General features: G+C 39.3%; 1 protein-coding gene across 7 annotated transcripts in view; it reads right to left on the bottom strand.

The window, feature by feature from the left end:
- The window catches only part of LOC131440668 (calpain-D), a 314,742-nt gene that overhangs the window by 133,920 nt on the left and 157,230 nt on the right, over positions 1–23,592 (bottom strand). For all 7 annotated transcript variants that reach the window (XM_058612143.1, XM_058612141.1, XM_058612140.1 and 4 more), the window contains one exon: positions 21,261–21,369. In XM_058612143.1, coding sequence (XP_058468126.1) covers positions 21,261–21,369 — 109 coding nt within the window. The remainder of the gene's footprint in view (positions 1–21,260; positions 21,370–23,592) is intronic.

Genomic DNA, 23,592 nt, shown 5'->3' with positions numbered 1-23,592 from the left:
AGACGAAGCATTTTCGTTTCTCATCGAAAAAATGAGAGAGCGTAATTGCCAACGTCACTCTTTCCTCTGTGACAAGACGAAACCAAACTAACGTCTTCAGGTAGCAACAGCAGAATTTCAATACTCATTTTTTCATCTATGTATTGAAAATCTGTGACGCTTGGCTATAAAAAGTGACTCAATTTAGGCAATTCGAAGTAATCCCAGAACTTCTTTGGAAACCAAAACTACTACAAATTCGAACACCAACAGTTAAAACTTATTGTGAAATCTTTTTCTGTCGTTTTCAATTCTCACAGCTTTGGTTGAATATCGACACTGCATACTATGGGATTTTCACTGAAAACTGCAAATTACTGAAAGGGCAAATAAAAGAAAAAACACAATTTTGAAACTACTGTCCAGCTTATGTCATTGACTAGACATGGATTTCGTTCTCATAGTTTGCAAGCGAAGGTGAGAGTGACAGTAATTTCTTGTCATTTTCGTCTATTTTTCAGTCAATGAAAATGACTTTTATTAGCTCTGATCAAGAGCAACGCAATCATTCCAGCGCCACTTTAACATTTCAATACACCTTTTGTAGATCGATTTATCTTTTGCCTCATAGTAGGCCTCAGTTTCAGCGATAATCTCTTCATTCGTGCAAAGTTTCTTACTTTCAAACTTTTTTGTCGTGAATACGACTTACTTTACAACGTTTTTTAAAATTTTTAGAAATAATGAGGAAAATTCATCACGTTTGCATGCCTTTTTCGCACCCGGACGACGGTTTCGAGGTAGTCAAGCACATATCAGTTCCGATTATCTACTGGACGAGTATAAAGGGTAAACTTTGATTGAAAATCGTAAATTTCTTTTAGTGCTTCAGACGGAACTAGATGTCGAGGTCAAGTTCTTCCACCAACATCAGTAAGAATAAACCATGTATAAAGCGTGAAACGCTCAGGTCGTGCTTTCATTTGGACTTCGATCATCGGGAGCAGCAGTCTTCAGTAATGAGAGCAGATCTTCTGCGTGGTACAAAACCTCAAGCGCACAAGTCGCAGAGCCAACTGCATTGGAGCAAAATGCAACGAAAGATGGACAACAATGGGGAGCATTATGCAAAATCAACCCTTCTAAGCGCTCCAAATTTTATCTTAAGTACTATAAAGATTCTGTTGATTTGCTATGTAAAATGCATAGCACCGACTCAGAATAGATTCGAACTTAATTCGTCACTCTCCCTCACGATCGCCTTCATAAAAGGTTTTTTTTTAAGAACCACCATTATTTTATTATAAAGAACTATACGGGTTACTTCGTAATATTTAATTATATTTCAGAATGTTCAATGTAACTAATCTGTACTTTAGTTTAGATGTATCGTTTCAAATTCTAGTAGTGAAAAAGGGAAAAGTTTGCACAATTTACACAACGATCAACTAATCGATATTCGGAAGTATAAAGAAAGAGTGTCAGTTTTATTCGTATTCACGACATCCAGTTATGTCTCTGACATTACACACCCGTACTTTGTTGACTGGGAGCCAAATCAGCTAACTCACGCAACTTCATTTTTCGATCATTCAAAACGATTTTGTGATTTTTTTATGCTTTCTTTTCTGGTACCGCCTCACTGACGTCCACTGCATTCTGCATCATTGGTGTCTCTACGACCACGTTTAAAGTCAGCAAACCAACGTTTTATTGTTGTTCTGATGGTTTGGAGTATCCATAACACTTTTCAAGCCATAGCTTTGTTTGGACGGTATTTTCCCCATCAAGAAAAAGTGTAAAATTAAAACACGAAATTCTTTTTGATTCACTGTTTTGAAAATAACAAAAGTAGCGTCACTCTCAGCACAATAACTCCCAAACTAATGAAAAGAATATAATGCAATTTTAACAGCTGTATTTTAAAGGTTAGTATTAACTGAAAAAAGGTATCCATGTGTTAGGCCCGGGACTTCCCAGCACATGTGTTATATCATCCTACCCCCGGAACCATAAGTCACAGCTATTTGATCTTCGAACTTGATCAAGGGCCCAATATCCCTTTTCAAACGAGCCTAAGCTTGTTCAGATCGGCTCAACTAGCTCTGAGGAAACTGTGGCTGCTCGACCACCCATGTATTTCGTGCCGATGACTGAGGGGCTACAGGATATAAATAATGCAGTCGTGGACGGAATATCTTGGGTTTTTCCCTTACTGTGTTAAGAGAAGCTCTGGCACAGTGGACGGTTTAGTTCTTCGCAACTCGTGGAATTTAAATGATTCAAGCATTGAAACAAATTGAAAACCATTCCATGGTTCGCTATAGGTGATTATAAGCCAATATATTAGGTTTCTTCTAATTGTTGTACGATTAATGCTGGAGATGTTGTGTTCATCACATTTTTTTTTGTTTTTGGTTATAGAGGTTTTAACATTGTGGTCATTCACCTCTTCGGGCTATAAGAGTTTTCTGACCCTATGTTGGGTTGGGAATCGAACCCAGGTGGGCAGCTGTACCCGTTGCCCCCGTTCATTACTTTGGTTAGAAAGCACAAATCAATCTCCAGCATAAACGTACAGCAAGTATGAATCTATCCAGAGTTCTACAAGAAGGTAAAGATTCTGTAGCTTAGGTTCAAATTCAAACTTCTACGTTGGAAAGTTGTTACACCCACTCTTCGTTGCCCAACAAGAACGGTATGACTAATCCACGTGAAATGCCTTGAGCATGCATACTTGTAAGCTCACAACTCGGGATATTTGTGCTGTCGCAGTTATTATAACTATTGATGGCATAGACTGGAAATATGTCTATTGTTCCGCATATTTCCCGCATAACAAACCTTCGCCAAGCGATGATTTCAAAAGAGTTGTATCATACTGCTGCAAAAGTGATTTACCGCTCATAATCGTCAGCACAGATATATATTCGAGAGGCTCTTATATGATGGAATTTGTTAGCAGTACAAACCTGCACATAGCCAATGCAGGAAATCGTCCAACTTTTGCGAAATCTGGAAGAGAGAAGATTTTCGACGTAACTCTCTACCCTGATAGAATTGCGCATGAGTTGATAAATTGGCTTGTCTCTGATGAGCTTGAACCTTCGTTATCTGATCATAAGTACATCTTTTTTTGCCATTCTAACGTTAAATTTGATATTGTCACATATCATAATCCCCAATCTACAAACTGGGACCTCTATGAAGAGGGCTTGGCGACTAGATTTTACGTAAAACAACCAATAATTAGAACCGCAATTGATTTGGAAAATGTTATCGACGAGACAAACCCACTCATAGTTGCAGTATTTGGCTTGTCCACTCCTTGGTGGAATTCTGAACTTGCTAGACTAAGGAAGCTATGCAGAACAGCTTGAAACCACCAAAACAGAAATGGGTTGGAGACATTCGTGTTGGCTTGAAGGGCTTACAGAAATGCTCTTCGATCGTCTGAGCGAACTGGTTGAAAAAGCCTTTGCGCAAATGTCTCTAGTCTCAATTTAATGTCGGTTTCAGATGGTAAGTACTTGTCTGATGAAGGTGATGTACTTCACTGTCTTTTTAACACTCATTTTCCAGGATGTATGGAGCCATCATCGACAGCTGTTCCTGAGACTTTTTCGGATAGTTACGATAGCCCTTGCTCGAAGAATTGTGATTATTAAATAGGTCAAATGGGCAGTTGAGAGTTTTGCTACGTACAAGTCTCCTGGAAAGGATGAAGTTTTCCTAGTGCTACTGCAGAAAGGGTATGAACATTTAAGACATGTTTTGAAGAAAATACTTACGTTTAGTCTTGCATAAGGACATGTTCTAAGAGCTTGGAAGGAAACAATAGTCATAGTTATTACCAAAGGCGGTCGCGACACTAATTAGGAAACGAAGAATTTCAGGCCTATCATTCTTAGCACATTTCTTCTAAAAACAGTGGAACGCATAGTCGATCACTATATCATGAATGTTAGTTCGGTTAGTGCATCCGCTACATTAATGCAACATGCTTACCAGCGGAAAGTCCGCTACAACCATGCTACATGATGTTGTGTCCAACATTGAAATAGCTTTTTCACAAATAGCAATCCTGCTTGGGAGTCTTCCTAGATATTGAAATTCAATTCTGAAAGCAGCCCGTGGTCATGGCATACCGTCAAGTATCACAAATTGGAAAGAAAGCTGAGTGTCTGTGGGTGTCCTCAAGGTGGTGTACTATCTCCACATCTATGTCGCTGATAGTTTGTTAAGGAAACTTAATAACCTTGGATTTCCGACTTACGGGTTTGCCGACGATTTTCATATATTGATGACCGGTATAAGAATAAACACTCTCTTTGATTTAATGCAGCAAGCCCTGCGATGTGGTGTTGTCAGGTTGGATTATCTGTCAATCCGGGCAAAACATCAATGGTGCTTATCACTCATCGTTGGAAATCATAGCAGCTCGTCCGTTACAGTTCAGAGGTTCAGAGGTTACTGTGGTTGATCAAGTTAAATACGTCGGGGTTATTTTTGATTTAAAACAAATTGGTCTACTCACATTGACTTCAGGATTAAAAGAGCTTGCATGGCTTTCGGCTAATGCAGACGAGTTTTTGGAAAATCATTAGGACTCAAACATAGATACATTGATTGGATCTACACAACACTTGTTAGATTAGTTCTAGCACATGGATGTGTTGTGGCAGACAAGAAAAGTTGCGACAGTTCAGTCAAAGCTAAATCATATCCAAAGGATGGATGGTTTTACTGGCGATGACAGGAGCATTCACGACAACTCCTACTGCTGCTCTAGCTACTGTGCATTAAACCACTACATGCGTTCCTAAAACAAGAAGCATTATCTTGTGTTTCTTAAGGCTTTGGAACAGTAACCCTATAGACTTTGCTACTAGCCACACTCGCTTGTGGTCTCAAATGGTTACGTGGGATGAGTATTTACTCGCTCCTAGTGACCTAACCCTCACTTGCAGTTTTCCTTTCAAAACATTAAATGTGAGCTATCCTCTTAGTGAGGAATTGTTGACTGGTTATTTGGATAAACACATAGTTTGATAAAAGGTCGGTTCTCCTTTGAATGATCTTGCTGGTGCTGGTGTCTGCTGTCGTGAAATGAGGCTATAGTAGTCTCATTCACTTGGTAGATACTGTACTGTGTTCCAAGCAGAAATCTACGCAATTTTGTGTGGAATACAATCGGCACTTCAGCAGAGAATCTGTGGTAAACGAATTTATTTTGTCGTGAATACGACTTATTTTACTATAGGGGGCCTTTTCAAAATTCACCCTCTGAGAGTGATAAGTTTTTGATTGTGAATATCTCCTGTTCTATCTAATGAATCAACATAATTCTTGCGACATGCCATCGGAAATATGATCACAATTTTATGATAAAATTTTCAGTACACTATTGAAAAACCTGTTTCATTTAACCCATGACAGCACCAACCAATCAGAACGCGAGATGTCTGCATCTATACAAGAGCATCCATATAAAAGTTGAGCGGTTCATTTTTCCTACCATTTGCTGAGCATCTGTTCCCGAAACAAGACACACGAGAGCAACATCGAGGACCTGGCGTCTCACTTTTTCCCGTTCTGCGTACAACAAAAGGAATTTTGGCAAAGGGCTCTCCGTGCACCACTGCCAGTAGCAGGTATAACATGAAATGTGATGTGAGAAATAGCGTCATTTAAGTTAAAGCAGCTACTCTGAACGTATGAGACACCGTCAGCACGATGTCACCGAAAACCGGTAGAAAGGCAGCCAAAAAGTCCAGCAAGCAAGACCCATTCAAAAAGCACTTTTTAGTGCTAAAGATAATCATGATGAACTAGTTGAATTTTGTCGCTTTCCTACCATTTTCCGAGCAACTGTTGCCGAAACAAGACACACACAAGAAGTTTAAATAATTTGCATCGTCACTAACACATTCAATTACGAACGGCAATGCGAAAGTGGAAGTAATGATGTTGAACACATCTTTATACTAGTATACAAATATGCCGTGCGAAACAGAGTTGCCACGTATACAGATCAATATGTATTTTTGTCGTGAATTATTTACTAAGGGGCGCTTTTGTCGTGAATACGACTTTACTATGGGGTGCCTTTTCAAAATTTACCCTCTGAGAGAGTGATAAGTTTTTGATCGTGAATATCTCTTGTTGTATCTAAAGAATCCACATAATTTTTTCTACACGCCATCGGAAATATGGTCACAATTTTATGATAAAATTAGCAGTTGTGTGACATAATCTCAAATTGCAGTTTTGTGACATAATCTCGTTTGCCTTGCTCGTATTTTTAAAGCTCATAGCTCAGTGATCTGTGAAAGGATTTATGTAATCTAACTACCAATAGAATCGAAATTTTTCAACTTAAACGTGTATAACAAACGTGCAACTTAAACGTGTATATAGCATTGAAGTATTTCAAAATATCTGCTGCTGTACAACAAATCGTACGAGGAAAATATTCCGAAAAGTGTTGAATATCGTAGTGAGTTTGATCCTTCTGAATGCTAGAAACGAATCCCTACCGCATATTGACAGTTTCTTTCAATAAATTATGCAAATCCGATATGAAATAATCGACATTAAAATTCTGTATGCGGCTATTTTTATAGCCGTTAGGACCGCCCATTAGTGAAAAAGCTACAAACGAAATCATGTAAAAAGAAAACTCCTAATAAAAATTGAATCAGTTTGGATTCTATCGCCACTGCGAGCAGATGTGATTTGTGTCGTTTGCAGAGCTAGTTTCGCTTTCGACAAGAGCGATTACGTCACAGCTGCCAGTCATTAGCATTGGTGAAAAAACAACGTTGGAGAGCATTACATAAAATCAGCCGTTCTAATGGCTCAAAAGTTTTCTAAAGAACTATTAGGATTTGTTGTTCGCAAATCAAAGGTAAACATCCGCAGTTTAGCGCAAACTTAGAACAGTTTGGTTAGATTTGTGCACTTTTCGCTGTGTGAAATTCACAGTAATCAAGATCAAGTGAAGCCTTCTTTGTTTCTGCGAAAAATGTTCCAGAATTTAATGTCGTAGAGAATTACGCAATTTGACCCTCCTGAATGCTAGAAACGAATCCCAACAGCATATCGATAGTTTCGTTCAATAAATTAGGCCTATTGTATCATTGATCAACCCATCGAATTAATGTTTTCTTTATTGGAAGATTATAGTCGGTTGTAAACGCTACACCTACCCCAACAATATCAGTATCGCACGCACGTACAACAGTTCAGCCTGGAATTAGACGACGGAAGTCAGCGGCATCCATCGGAATTCGAATTCAACTCATCACTCTTCATCACAATTGCTTTCATAAAAGGTTCTTTTCAGAGCCACCATTATTTCATTATAAAGAACTATACTGGTTATTTCATAATATTTGTGTTTCAGAATGTTAAATGTAACTAATCTGTGCTTTAGTTTAGATGCATCGTTTCAAATTCTACATACAATTTAATACAATTGATCAACTAATTGATATTCGGAAGTGTTAAAAAACATGTCAGTTGTTTTCGTATTCACGACATCCAGTTATGTCTCTGACATTACCCACCCGCCTTTTTGTTCTGACAGTCAGGCAGCTTTAAAAGCACTCAGTTCGAATGATTCACGGTCGAATCTAGTGATCGCATGTCGAATTCAAATTGAAGACCTCAGTATTTCAAATGCTGTTTACTTCTTATGGGTACCTGGCCATTCTGATACTACTAGAAATGAATTTTGCTGATGAGTTAGCTAGAGCAGGTGTAACGAATCTCTGAACCAGCTTTACCACTTTCAACTAGCTGGATAAAGCACAAGATTCGTTCTTGGGCTGCATCCAAACATGCCAGCAACTGGCGCAGCTTGCAAACTTGCACTCAGACAAATGCATTTTTACCAGATTTGAATCTGAAAATGTCAGTGTCTAGTGCAATTTTCCAAGTATCATTGCAGTATTCTGGTCAGAGCTCTGACTGGACATTGCAAACTCTATTATCACATGGCTATTTTTCAACGTGCTGAGTATTATTCGTGTGATTTGCGTGAATGTGATTACGGTACTTCATATCATCTGATATGTAACTGTCCCGCATTGACGCAACTACGTAACTACGTATTCGGGTTTTTGGTTCTCCATACATGGTTGAGTCTGTGTATGTGGAGCAAAAATTAAAGGATATTCTATCGTTTCTCACCCAATGTTGTAAGGAGCTATAGTCAGAAGGGTTTATCGTTCTTGCTCTAGTAAATGAATCCTTTCTGTGTTGATCTAAAAAGGGTTTAGCTGATTGTTTGGCATTTGGCAGGTGCTGAATTTACTTCTGCTCGTACATACTGGGAATCGTTCTGCAATTGGGGGAATTCCGGGAATGCAGAATGGTGTCGCTTTGGTAAAATCTCTAAATCCTCTCGGGGGCTGGTGGTTTTATTAACTGTGAATTCTGGCACCTGTAAATAGTTCAGCATCCTTTCAGGGATGCAAAACGATTTGTTTCTTTATGTTTTGTGCTGGTTTCCCACCTCACCCACTTCACAATTCCCTTCCACGTTTATTTTATCCTTTCCTTCCCATCAGGAAATTGATGAGAAGCTGCGGTAAGGCACAGATTTCCAAATAACTAGAGGAACGTACCACTTTAGTTCTGGTCCTGATTCCTGATATACCATCCTATCCCCGGAACCGGAAGTCACAGCTATTTGATCTTCGAACTTGATCAATGGCCCAATAGTTCCTTTCAAATGAGCCTAAGCTTGTTGAGATCGGCTCAACAAGCTCTGAGGAAATTGTATCAGGTGTACAACTTTGCTTCCGCCGTTTTCCGATGAGTGGCTGTACCGGCTGAGGCTGGTCAAAATACTTATATGATAATGCCTTTAAAGTGAGTGTGTACAGTGCTTAACGAATTGTCATCGCCGTTTCAGTGACAGTTGTTCTTGTATTATTCACGCTCGAAAACGTCTGTTTATGTGCCCAATTCTGGCCATTTGCGGGAAGTTTTACTTTTCTGTTACAATTAAAAAAAATGCAACTGAAGCGCATCGAATGCTTTCAGATACTTACGGTGATGCTGCTCTGTGTAAAAGAATGTGTCGGGAGTGGTTTCAACATTTTCAAAATTGTGATTTCAATGTAGAAGACAAACATGGTGGTGGAAGAGAAAAAACCTTCAAAGATGAACAACTAGAAACATTGCTTGATGAAGATTCGTGCCAAACCCAAGAAGAGCTTGCCGAATCGTTGGGAGTGAGTCAGCAAGCCAATTCAAAACGTCTCGCTAAAAGAAAAGCGGCCACAATATCAAGAGCTACATGACAAAGTCATCCTCCAATACGACAATGCTCGGCCTCACGTCGCAAAAGTGGTTAAAAAGTACCTGGAAACGCTGAAATGGGAAGTCTTGCCCCACCCGCCGTATCCCCCAGATGTCGCCCCTTCTGACTTCCATCTATACCGATCGATGGCATACGGCCTGGCAGATCAACATTTTCAATCCTTCGAAGAGTTGGAAAAATGGATTGCTTCATGGATAGCGTCAAAAGAGGACTCCTTTTTTCGAGCCGGGATTCAAAAATTTCCGGAAAGATGGGAGAAAGCTGTCGCTAGCGACGGACAATTCTTTGAATAATACATCTGTAAGCACTTTTTCGCAATATAGCTTTAAATTTAGGAAAAAAACGGCAGAAGCAAAGTTGTACACCTGTTTTTTTTCGGTTACGTCACATTTACCTTCATATCTCTGAAACCAGATGTCGAAGCCGTTTGTTCTTCAAACTAGATAAATGACCCAATAGTATCTCTCAAACTAGTCTAAGCTTGTTGAAATCGGCAGAACATCAATGAACCGTCGTATCTCCGGAAACAGAAGTCATCCATGACTTAGTAGTACCCCTTGAACGAGCCAAACGCCTACGCACTAAAAAAATTGAACTTTTTTCGACCCTCTCTGCTTCCGACTATGACGTGATAGTATTTACAGAAACATGGCTTAATAAGAATATACTCGATACATAACTAACCGACCAGTATACCATCTATCGAACCGATCGTAATAATCACACTAGCCGTTATCTTCGTGGTGGCAGTGTTCTGATAGAAATAAAAAAGGCATCCAGAGTAGTATTGTGAAAGTTTCTGCAGCAGACCGTCTAGAGCAAACAGCTGTTCACATCACATGCGGGAGAACTTCTCTCGTCGTTTGTGCAATACATATCTTCCACCAAACTCGGATATCTCTCTCTTTACGAGCAACATGCAGTTTGTGTGAATCAAATAATTAGAAAGTTTGCTGACCGTGATAGGGTGACAGTTTTGGGTGACTAAAATCTTCCGCTACTACACTGGAGCTTCGACGATGAAGTCGGTTGCTATTACCCAGCAATGCAGCTTCAGAACATTTAAGTTTTCGTACTCTCATCGTCTCTGTTGAGATTGGATCGCCATCATCCTTCCTTAGTATTAAAAATTGAAGTCTCACTTTCTTCGCGTGTGGATGTGGATGTGGATGGATAGACACGCTCTACGATTTCAATCGGTGTGACTACCACGAATTGAATGCTGAAATTTCACGTATAAATTGGGTTGATATACTGACGCATGGAACATTAGATGAAGCAGTTGAAAAGTTTTACCGTTAGCTAGATTCTATTTTTCAACATATCGTACCTCGGAAAAAAATATACGTCACTCAAATAACAAACAACCTTGGTGGAACAGTGAGCTTCGCAACCTTCCGAAGCGTCCAAGGAACGGTTTTACCTTTTTTTATATATATAAAAAATAGGTATAGAATTCGCTCAAACTTTCGAAAAATTTTCCGAGGCCCGAAGAGCCAAATGTCATATACCAATCGATTCAGCTCGACGAACTGAGCAAATGTCTGTGTGTGTGTGTTTGTGTGTGTGTGTGTGTGTATGTGTGTGTGTCTGTATGTGTGTTGTCAACTAAGAGGTCGAGATCTCAGAGATGGCTGGACCGATTTTGATCAAACTAGTCGCAAATGAAAGGTCTCCCCGTCACCCAGAACGCTATTGAATGATTTTGAGATCGGATGTTTACTTTTTGAGTTATACGAAGTTTTATGTCAAAATTTTCAGTTTTTCGACAGTATCTGTCACATTTGACCTTGAAAACAGAATATGTTTCCAGACTTAGATTTCGCTCGGTAATACCTATCCAACAAGCCATAGATTGTTAAAATCCGTCCATTTTTAACGGAGATATCGATATTTTTGTGTAAGCCTTATTCCAGTAGAAGGAATTTTGAGCGCTGTATGGAAAAGCAATGCTTGGGAGCAACATGAAATACGATTTTTTATACTGTTACATATAATTGTTTCTAAGTACCAAAAAGACTGTGTACAGCATCCTTTTTTATGACAATTTGCCACGGACCAATTTTAGCACGGTTCATTTTTGGCAACATAATCTTTCGAATATGGCATATGTAAACCAGATGATACCAGTATTATCGAGTTGGAAGTAATTCCATAATTATATTGATTCAAACTATTTACAGCAATAAATGCTGGAAGAACATGACTTCCATATACCATACGACTCAGTTCGTCGAGATCAGCAAATGCGTGTGTGACAAATAATTTCACTCAATTTTCTCGGAGATGACTAAACCTTTTTCTACCAACTCATATGAAAAGTCGTATTCTCCCAAACAAGGCTCCTGAATTATGTTTGGATCCGACTTCTGATTGCGGAATTACAGAATGATATGTGAAACGAAATTGAAATAATGCAATTAATTTTTCTCGTAGATGGCTGAACCGATCTAAGATTCAAATGAAATCTAAGAATCATCTATGATTCAAATGAGAGGTCTTAAAATCCTATAAAACCTCTTACTTTTTAGTCAGATCCGACTTCTGGTTTAGAAAATGCAGGGTGATTAGTATAAAAATGTCCATTTCACATAAATTAATCAGGTTTATCGGGTTTGCAAATTTGGATAGTCGATTACCAAATAAATTTATTTAAGTTTAAGCGGTATTCTTTTTTGGATTCGGAATGTACCCCCAAATTTTAATTCGCACTTTAATTTCTCAAAGATGTCTACACACTGCTCAGGTGAATTTAACTGATTTCGGCTACACCGATTTTAGAATTCCGGTTCCAGTATCGAATCGATTCTCAAAGCTCAATCATTTTCTCAAAAAAGACCAAATCGAACTTCAAAAACAAATATTACAGGACTTAAGGTCCCATACAAAATTGGTGAATTTTATCCGATTCTGGAATTACAGATGATGAGTTTATAAATTTCATGTAAATTGTTTGGCGTAATAATTTATGGCCATTCGAATCATTTTGGGATATGCTAATTCCTGAATACCGGCTCTGGAAGTACCATAAATAATGACGAAAAACTCTGAAGTGGAACTTACTTCGACATCTCATGGAATGTTCAATCGATTGTCGCACGCTAAGATTGAAATTCGATATGTTTTGCAGTTTCGGCATTACAGGGTAATGAGTGATTAAAATCTTAATTTGCCGTTTAAAACGACGATAATTAAAATAATGTTATGAGAACTAAAACACCTAAGAATATCCATGCAAAAACACATGCTTATTGATAAAAAAAGGTATCATCTCACTGCTAGGTGGATTAATCACGTTTTTTCGGACAAAATGTGAAAATGATAAATTGCTCGTACAAGATTTGGAATGTCAGTTCGATTCACTCAATGCATCGTGTTTTCGGACTGGAAAGTAATCTCAAATCTGATCCAATTCAGTTTTGGTTTTATCTTCGGAATAAAACGTCTAAACGTCTAAAGTGTTTTCTACGGAAATCACTCGTCTACAGTAGCTTTGGATTCAGCAAACCTATTCGCGTCATTTTTTCAAAGTGTGCTAAGTATACGAGGTCTGTTCAAAAAGTACCCGGAATTCTCATTTTTCTAAAAAAATATTTATTTATTCGTCTACATCTATATGGTCCCACTCAAAGTAATCCCCCTGGATATAATACACTTATGCCAGCGTTTTTTCCAGTCTTCGAAACACCCCTGATAGTCACTTTTTGTAATGCTCTGTAGCACTCTCAGCGATTCTGTCTTTATCTCTTCAATCGATGAAAAACGCTGTCCTTTCATGGGTCTCTTCAACTTTGGGAACAGGAAAAAATCACACGGAGCGATATCTGGTAAATAAGGAGGTTGAGGCATTGGTAATGCGTTTGTTTTTTGATCAAAATTCAGCAGTTTTAGAACGAATTTTGCTGCCACTCGTTTCATGCCCAAGACATTTGAAAAAATATGATGGCATGAGCCAACTGATATGCCAACTCCATCAGCAACTTCTCTAATAGTGATTCGGCGATCATCCATAATCATTTTTTCCACTTTTCCCACATTTTCATCGATTATTGACGTGCTGGGTCGACCGGAGCGTTCGTCGTCTTCAACGTCTTCGCGGCCATCTTGGAAACGCTTATACCACTCGTAAACACTTGTTTTTTCATAGCAGACTCACCGTAGGCTCTCTGTAACATTTCACACACTTGGTTACACTTTTTTCACGCAAAATTTAATACAAATTCTTTGACTCTTCAATTCTTCCATTGTTTAAACTAACAAAAATCGCCGAGCTCAAAAAAACACGTCTACACCAGCCGCTACAAGACAGAATGTAAACAATGAATACAGCTGAAATTTCACCATACATTAGGGACATATGTACCAACACAATAAAAAAAATTTTGACCACCGGACTCTCCAGACGCGCGCAATTCAAAAATTCTGGGAACTTTTTGAACAGACCTCGTAAACTCATCACCCTTGTCAGAATCGTATTTGAATAGCCTATCGATGTATAATCTGAACTTACCAGCAATTGTGCTCACGGCAAGTGAAGTGTATACTAATCTGCAACGTGTCAATGGATCAAAAGAACCAGGATCGCATGTATTGCTACCTTCATTTATATTCTGCTTTAGCTTTACCGGCTTCACTGCTTTTCAATCGCTCCTTAGTTGAGAGTTATATTCCGGCGAAGTGGAAACTTTAATCGTTCCGATTCATAAAACTGGTTACGTTCATGGCGTCAATAACTACAGAGGCATTTCCATGCTGAGTTGCTTACCAAAAGTTTTCGAACGTATGTTGTTGGAGTATATCTATCCCTCAGTAAAGCACATTATCAACGCTGATCAGCATGGCTTTGTCAGAAAACGATCAACAACGACTAATATGATGAGCTACGTTTCTACACTGATTGACAACAAGTTGATGCATTGTACGTCGATTTTTCGAAAGCTTTCGATTGTGTACCCCATCTGCTCGCTATACAAAAATTGATGCGTTGTGGTTTCCCTGACTGGCTGACTGATTGTATTTTTTCGTATCTTACAAATCGCATAGCCTCAGTTCGTGTAGGATCTATTCTTTCTGATCCTTCAACATTATATCAGGTGTTCCCCAAGGAAGCCATCTAGGTCCACTACTCTTTGTACTTCTCGTGAATGACCTATGTAGAGAAGTATTGTCGCCTAAAGTAATGTATGCAGACGATCTCAAAGTTTATCGCATCGTTACTAGCCTTGTGAATTGCTGTACCTTACAAACGGACGTTGACAAAGTTATTGACTGGTGTGGAGAACAGACTTTCTTCGACGATCAGTCCATCGCACACAGTACAGTCAAAATAATCCTATGGATGTTTGTTGTCATCGCTTCAATAGTGTTTATCATTTATTTAATTTTACAATGAATAAAGAGGCATTTAAACTAAAAAAATTTATGTTAGGTTAATGAGAGTAGTTGTATAGTAATAGTGTGTGCGATAATATTATTTTAATCGAAGACATATTTAAATAAATAAATAAATAAATAAAAACCTGTTTTAATCCACCTAGTGGTGTAATGATGCCTTTCTCATATCAATCATACTATCATATATAATACTGTGGTATTCTTCAAAATAATTCTCTGCGATTCTTGAAAGAATAACTGAAATCGGTTTGTTTGACCGTCTACTGATAAAAACTATCAATTGGAAAAGATCTGAGGTTGATTAATTTCTAAATTATTTAAGGTTTTTCACCATTTTCAGTGATGGTATACAATTTTTAACCCACTTTACTCTACATTTCCGGATCCGGAAGTCGAATCCGCATGAAATTCAAGAATTACGTATGGGACCACAGGACCTTTCCTTTGAATCTAAGTTTGTGAAAATCGGTCGCGCCATCTATGAGAAAAGTTAGAACACATATTTTTTTTTTGCACATTTTACCCCATAACTCCCGAGCCGGAAGTCGGATCCAAACAATATTCAGGAATTTTTTATGGGACCTCAAGATCTTTCATTTGAACCTAAGTTTGTGAAAATCGGTTCAGCTATCTCTGGGAAAAGTTAGTGCACTTATTTTCACAATCTTTTGCACATTTTACCCCATAATTCCGGAACCGGAGGTCGGATCCAAATAATATTCAGAAATTTTGTATGGGACCACAAGACCTTTCATTTGAACCTACGTTTGTGAAAATCGGTCGCGCCATCTATGAGAAAAAGTTGAACACATATATTGTTTTTTTTGCACATTTTATCCCATAACTCCCGAGCCGGAAGTCGGATAATATTCAGGAATTTTTTATTTCACACCTTTCGTTTGAATCTAAGTTTGTGAAAATCGGTTAATCCATCTCTGAGAAAAAATAGTGCACTTATTTTCACAATTTTTTGCACATTTTACCCCATAATTCCGGAACCGGAAATCGAATCCAAATAATATTCAGGAATTTCGTATGGGATCACAAGACCTTTCATTTGAATCTGAGTTTGTGAAAATTGGTTCAGCCATCTCCGAGAAAAGTTAGTGCAAAAAAACGTTACATACACACATACGCACATACACACACACATACATTTTGCGTACTCGACGAACTGAGTCGAATGGTATATGACACTAGGCCCTCCGGGCCTCGGTTCAAAAGTCGGTTTTCACAGTGATTGCATAACTTTTCTATATGAGAAAGGCAAAAACTCCGAAACCAGAAGTCACAGCCATTTGATCTTCGAACCTGATCATTGACTTAGTAATACCTCCGAAACGTGTGAAAACTTGTTAAAATCAGTTGGTCTGAGAAAATTGCACGGTAAAAAAACACGATGAAAGGAGCACGCACACACATACACACTCATACAATACTGGAAGTACTATGCAAGACTCGGGAAGGTTACTTCCAGAGTTAAGTGTTGCTCTACGAAGTCGATAAACATAAAGGCAGCGCCCCATCACGGCTGTAGTTCCTTAGAATTATATCCTAGGCCTTATGTGGAACTTTGACGTACGGATGATGAGGCTGAGGTGTGAAGATAGTCGGGTTTGCGGACCATGTCACTATTGTGCGATGAATCCTACGAAAAAGTCGAAATGAGAGCATGACACATTTGCACAGTGGAGGACTGGCATCGTTACAGGAAACTGCAACTTGCGCAACACAAAACCAAGGTGATTGTTGTCAACAATGAGTCAGAACAGGAGACATCGCCAAACTCCGGTGTTTCCAAAATCTCCTGCAAGTGCAACAATGATAGCAACGCTTTCACGAATGATGGATTACAGTTCACAAGTGCGCTAAAGTAAACTGTCAGATGAGGTAGTTTTGATCATGAGGTATGGTAGTCCGGTATGGACCATGTCACTCAACGTATAATGGAACGTACAGATGCTGTAGCGAATGCGTAGACTCATGGCGCATATTATACGGTATCTGGAGATCCAGCCTGTGTGTTTACGAGCATTATGCTCATCGGACTGATAGTCAAAGAGGACACGAACTTGCAGGATGACAGAAACGCCCGTAGGATCGAGTGGCAACGGAAATGGAACAGCCCAACCAAAGGCAGTTAGACACATCAGCTTATTTTAAAAATCTCTAGATGAAACGATCACTTTCAACCTACACATTTTCTATCTCTTCGTGCTGACACGAAAGCTTTCAACAATTCCGTATCCTTGCTTTAGAGCAGGGGATCCCAAAGTGGTCGATATAGACCCCTTGGGGTCGATATTTTTTGCGGGGGTCGACGGGGGGCACGTTGGCCGAGTTTTGTGCGGGGTTGGTTGGCCAAGTTGTAATTTTAGCTTAGAGCATAGTGCACTTGGATATTCGTGAAATATTATACTTTTTTGGACGGAATTGGATATTATGCTTATATTGATGATTATGAGGAAAACAATACATGAGAAATAAGTAATGGAAATAATTTATTATTGACAAATAGAAATAAGGGAGGAAAAATCATTAAAAGCTAGAAATTGTCAATAGAAAAGATGATTCCAATGTTTTATGAATCAAATGCCATCAAAACGTTCAGCATTTAGAGTTCCTGACAGGATTTGTCGCGGATTGACCCAACCCCGAGCAAAACTCGTCCATCAGTATAGAAACTGCTGCAGATGTAGGCCATCCTGAAAATGTCAGACTTCTCTTAAAGGCTGATTCGGAGGAGCGTTAAGACCGTAAATCGCGAATGCATCCAAAATGTTATAAATTCTCCAATAAAAGAAGCATTGGAGAAGTAGAAAAATTAAACCAAGCGCAAGTGCGAGCACTGGTGGAGAAAAGGTAGAAGTAAAACTGAAAAAGTTCACTAATGCTGCCTGTTGCGATTCTTCGCATAGCCCCTCGTCAATTTCATACAATCAGCGACGGAAATACACAAGTTGCCAACTGGCCAGATGAAACGGTGAAAGAAAGAAGAAGAGAATATAGGTGATAAAGTATTACACGATACCTTTCTTATTGATTTGTTCTTATATTATACTGGAATCCTTTGTATTGAATTTAGTATATATCGCTGATATATTGAAAAGGTGTATTGCGGTAGGTCTGCTTAACGAGAACCTCGCTGGAAAGAGAAACTAAACGTAACCCTAAGTAACTACTAAATAGCTCATAGTAAAAATGTGTTCTTTCAGGAGATTTAAAACGACTCTAAATATACCGTTAAAATCACGGAACAGCCTTTCAATTTGAAAAATCCAACAAATTATGATTCTCGTTTACCGAGACTCGACTGCGGAATGCCAAAAAAAAAAATACTAATTGAAAACGACACCGGTACTGACAATACGACGTCACCGAAGGTACAAGAGCCCGGCCCGGAGAAAAGTACCTCAAACATGCTTGGAGCTTATGAATCAAGCTGCCAAGAGTGCGATGCACAAGACAACCAAGAAATGATTCAATATGATAATTGTCAAAGATGGTCTCATTTCACATGTGCCGCTCTCTCCCAGGAAATCGAAAACTTAGGATTTTGTTGCAGGAAATATACGAAATAGATGCTGGAGAAATTGAAACACCCTCGAGTTAAACGACGTGAATTCCTAGCGAAGAAAAATACAACTCCTGAATCGGAATCCGGCGAAAGCGAAGTAAGTTTCATTGGCAAACATAACTTCTCCGTGACGGATTTTTTAAATAATACGATACAAAACGAAGACCCTGAAAATTCAGCAGCGTTACTGCTAAACGAAAATACAGAAGACGGTCTAACAAAAGGTCAAATCGCAGTGAGACAGGCAGTTTCCAAGGAGCTTCCACCGGGTCTCCCAAAGAATAGCCCATGTTTACGCAACATTTATTAGTACAACCAAAATGTGCGGATACTACGCTTCAGAAAATATGGTTAGGTTGCAAAGATGTCTTCGCTGAAAGGCCTTGGAAGCCATCAGGAGCCGATTGTTGCACCCAAAAAATGTGAACGGTGTGATAGATACGTTAAAAATGCTTTTCGGCAGACCGGAAATAATAATCCAAACTCTAATCGCCAAGGTTCAATCTATGCCAGATCCAAGGGCAGACAAGTTGAGCACCCTGGTTGATTATGGAATCGCAGTATCCAACTTGACTGCCACCATCGAAGCGTGTCAATTAAATGAGTATCTACACAATGTAAGTCTACTCAATGAACTGGTTGACAAGCTTTCGTCGATGGTCAAATTGAACTGGGCCACACATCGGAGGTGTCTCAGTAACGCTAACCTGAGTGTGTTCAGTGCTTGGTTATGTACCTTGGTTGAAGTCGCCATTTCAGTGTCACTTGTTCCCGTAGGGGCGAACGACTTACCATCCCCGCACAGAAATAAAAGAAACGATGGATTTGTTTATACATCTTAAAAATGTACATCCAAATCACGATCGCGAAGGTGATTTCTCACATTCTAACCGCTTATGTTTTACTTGCAAGGGTAATTGTCTCGACGGGCAGTAGTGCGAGAAGGCGGCTTGTGTCGTCGCTGTTTGCGTAACCATATAGAATTATGCATTTAAGAAAGAAATGTGGTATAAACAATTGTGCATATAAGCATCATACCCTGTTACACAGTGACAAGAAAAATAAAAAAATTCCAACACTGGAAATAACCATATGGAACAATGCAACACTGGATGGATTCCGTCATGTTCCGAATTCTTCCAGTGACACTATATAGTCCAACATCGAACATTAAAACATTCGCTCTATTTGACGACGGGTCATCCCTCACTTCAATTGCACGGAGAACTTCACCCACTGAGGCTGAAATGGACAGGTGATACATGAAGACATAGTCTAACATAGTTGAGGTTGAAGTATCAGGAGTTGGAGCTTCGACAAAACGCTATCGCATGCATAACGTACATACAGTAAAAGGTCTGACCTCACAAGTCAACTGTTTTCGCTTTTGAAAGTCGCCAAATCACTGACGAGTTCATATATCATAGTGTTACGCAATTTCATCGCTAGACGAGGTGTGCCAATTGAAATCTATAAAGACCAAGGAACAAATTTCAAGGGAGCAAGTAAGGAGTTACAAATTGCACATAGGAATATTGATAACGATCAAGTCATGCGAGAATTTATCAGTCCAAAACCCGCTGGGTGTTCATAACTCCTGTTTAACCTCACATGGGTGGCTGTTGGGAGCACCTTGTCCAATCGGTGAAATAATACTTATCACATGTGATGGAAAACAAAAGATTGACCGACGAAGTCCTACACAATGCCTTGGTCGAAATAAAAAAAAACATCATAAAACAGTCACCCGCTTACACATGTTCCTATGCTGGATGATGGGGTTACCTTGACGCCAAATCACCTCCTTCTTGGTTCGTCAAGTGGATGTAAACCTTTAGTTAAATTCAACGATAGCGCTAAAGGAGTAATTCATGGACGGAAAATATCTCAAGTTTGTGCTAATGAATTCTGGAAGCACTGGATCAACCCATAGCGGTGGGAGACGTGGTAATAGTGGTTGACCACAACTTCCCCTGCAACTGTTGGCCAAAGGGAAGAATAATCGATGCGAAGATTGCGAATTATGGTCAGGTGTGATCCGCAACCGTACAAACAGTTCATGGCATATATGAGCGCCCGGCAGTTAAAATAGCAGTTCTTGACATCGATACAAAAGACAGTAATCCGTTAATAGAAGATCGTCTTACGATACTTCGCAAAGCCCCTCATCAATTCACTGTGTTTGTCATACAATCAGCGACGGAAATACACAAGTTGCCAACTAGCCAGATGAAACGGTGAAAAAAGAAGAAGAGAATGTGGGTGATAAGGTATTACACGATACCTTTCTTATTGATTTGTTCTTTTTATACAGTTGAATTGGAATCCTTTATATTGAATTTAACATATACCTATCGCTGATATATTGAAAAAGTGTATTATGGTAGAAGTTTGAATATATTATCTGAAATATGTACGTATATTTACTTAATTATACCTCAGCTTTCAACAAGCAGTTTAGGATTGGTCTGGTTAACGAGAGCTTCGCTGAAAAGAGATATTAAACGTAACATTGAGTCACTCCTAAATAGCCGATAGTAAAAATTTGTCGTTTCATGGAATTTATAACGACCCTAATATAGCGTTAAAATCACGGAACTGCCTTTCAATTAGCAAAATCCAACACTGTCGAAACTAATTCCAAAACAGTAAAAAAGACTAAAAAACCAAAAAGGGGAGGGTTTTATGAATGAAAAAAATCATGTGCTCTAAAGGTATATCTTCATGATAGAGCATACCGTTTATCAAAAAGTCTAATCAGAAAGAGTACAGAAATTCCGGAAGCGTAACTCGACCAACTAGCCCCGGTCCCCCGTACTGTATAAACTGTGGTAGGTGTTTTAATGAAGACAAAGGAACCATTGTATTTTCATGTAAGGGTCAAACTAAAGTTTTGTAAAGAATCCCATAGTTATTCAGACGTTTAAGAGAAAGGCTTTAAGGTGAGTTAAAGCCAGCTTCTACTTTAATACTTACTTTAGAACATCTTCAAATGATATCCAAAACACTCCTTCGGAACCACCATGAGGCATTAATATGTTCCTTAAACCATTACACCACAAAGGTGAATCATCTGACCAATCTCCTGTCAAAAGAGAAAAAAAAAGTTTTGGTGAGTATTGCAGAAATTTATTGAATTTTACATTAATTAACGTTAATGCGAATAACACTATCCTGATCGTGAGGCGAGTTGTCCGGTAGAAAAAAGGAGGTACGAGGGGTAGAACAAAGGATGAAAATATATTTCCCGAAAATTCAGTTAGAACAAATTTAAATTTTAAATAGTTGGTTTGGAACATATTTTCGAGGAAGTATCTTATTTAATAATAATTGCTCGTCAATCGGCGATGGCAAGAACAACATGGAATGTTTATTTCTCTTGCAAGAGATAGAAAATCCACACCGTTTTAAACAATTTTAATGTCGAAGTGTTCGGAGTGCGATAGACCCTAGACCATTTTGGAGTTATGCCGTTACATATATTACACCCTCATTTTTAGAAGAACTTACACCACAAAATGTTCTCGAATCATTGCAAGATACATCCGAATATCAGATCGGCTCATCCATTGATACCGCATAAGGCGGTTCGGTCTCTAGCGTACGCATCGTTTCGCTTTGTCTGGTTAATTCAAATAACGAACATGACTCAATCAAATTAAATAGAACGCTATCAGCAGTCAGACGATGATCCCGTCCGGTTAATGGTCGATGAGGCGGGGTGCTTTACGGTGGACAACCATGCGGTGCAGTTTCTTCGTTCGTGCCGGTTCTGTCCGGCCGGCGGTGTAGTTTGACCTGACAATACGTCAACTCATCGAGGTTAACTTCTGCTTAATAGGACAATTTGTGTTCAGCAAAGTGAGATTGAGCGATAACAGGTCCGTGATGCCCTTAGATGTTCTGGGCTGCACATGCACTACAATGTGAACAGCAGCCTGTACCCTATTCCGAAGAGAACGGCGAATCACTGAAATACTCATTTAGTCGGGATTATGGATTGATATGGTTCATATGAACCTGGAATGTTCATATGAACCTGGAAGTTCAACTAGAATGTGTTTTTTACTCCCATAGAGGGTGAAAGACTCGTAGAACGGCGCTAATGTGAGAATTTTTCGTAGAACGGCGCTAATGTGAGAAACGGCGCTAATGTGAGCTAAATATGACCACGAGACCGATAGTGAACAAGTACCGTGAGGGAAAGTTGAATAACACTCTGGATAGATAGTCAAAAAGTATGTGAAACTGCCTAGGGCTCAAACCAGTTGAACTCGATTATCCGAAGTGGAGATATTCAACTGTGGTTGGGCCCTGGTTGCTGAGCCACATTGTTTTTGCTCCTGCTTTCATGAGGACATTGCGATCCATTTCGAACAGTGGTTTTACGAGTTGCTGGTTACTTGTCCCACCGTAGCGACGTTCAGTTATGAAGGCCTATGTTGCGCGCTGGGGCTTACTGCAAGTGGGGTGCCGTCGGGCGCGTGATGAACTCCCACACAAACACCTTCCCTTATGTGGTCCCCACATGCACTCTCAGTCTGGGTTGGTGGACTGTTGATCGGTAATGATACGTTTTCCGTTTCCGCGGGAACGCGCTGAAAAATTATAAGCGTAAAAAACATAAATCTCTCGTTGTGCGGGATTACGGGTGAGACTCGCTCGTCCCTCGTCCCTCCATGTCCGGGTGTTATAGCAAGCATGAGGTGGTGGTTCGCTTGCGTATCATCATTGTGCCATAGCATACCGTGAGTGTTCAGGAAGTGACCCGAAAGATGGTGAACTATGCCCGATCAGGTTGAATCTAACCAAACTGTTCTTGATTTGCACTAAACTGAGGATAATTACCTTCAATTTGCGAATAACAAATCCTAATATTTCTTTAGAAAACTTTTAGAGCCATTAGAACGGCTGATTTTGTGCAATGCTCTCCACCGTTGTTTTTCACCAATGAAAATAACTGGCAGCTGTGACGTTATCGCTCTTGTCTGTAGCGAAACTAGATTTGCGAACGACACAAAATACATCTGCTCGCAGTGGCGATAGAATCCAAACTGATTCAATTTTTGCTAGGAGACTTCTTTTTACGTGATTTCGTTTGTAGCTTTTTCACTAATGGGCGGTCCTAACGGCTATAAAAATAGCCGCATACAGAATTTTAATGTCAATTATTTTTTTTTAAATTGCCCACCACACTCCCCCACACCAAAAAGCTCAACAAGGAGCGCCCTGGTAATGGACGCAACTAATCTCAGTTCATTAACACTGGCAAAATTTTAATATTAACAAAGAAAAACAAGAAGAACTG

The sequence above is a fragment of the Malaya genurostris genome, chromosome 1 (assembly GCF_030247185.1).
Source record: "Malaya genurostris strain Urasoe2022 chromosome 1, Malgen_1.1, whole genome shotgun sequence".
Classification (NCBI taxonomy): Eukaryota; Metazoa; Arthropoda; class Insecta; order Diptera; family Culicidae; genus Malaya; species Malaya genurostris.
The sequence above is the reverse complement of the archived record's forward strand: the minus strand, read 5'-3'. Positions and strand labels throughout refer to the sequence as shown.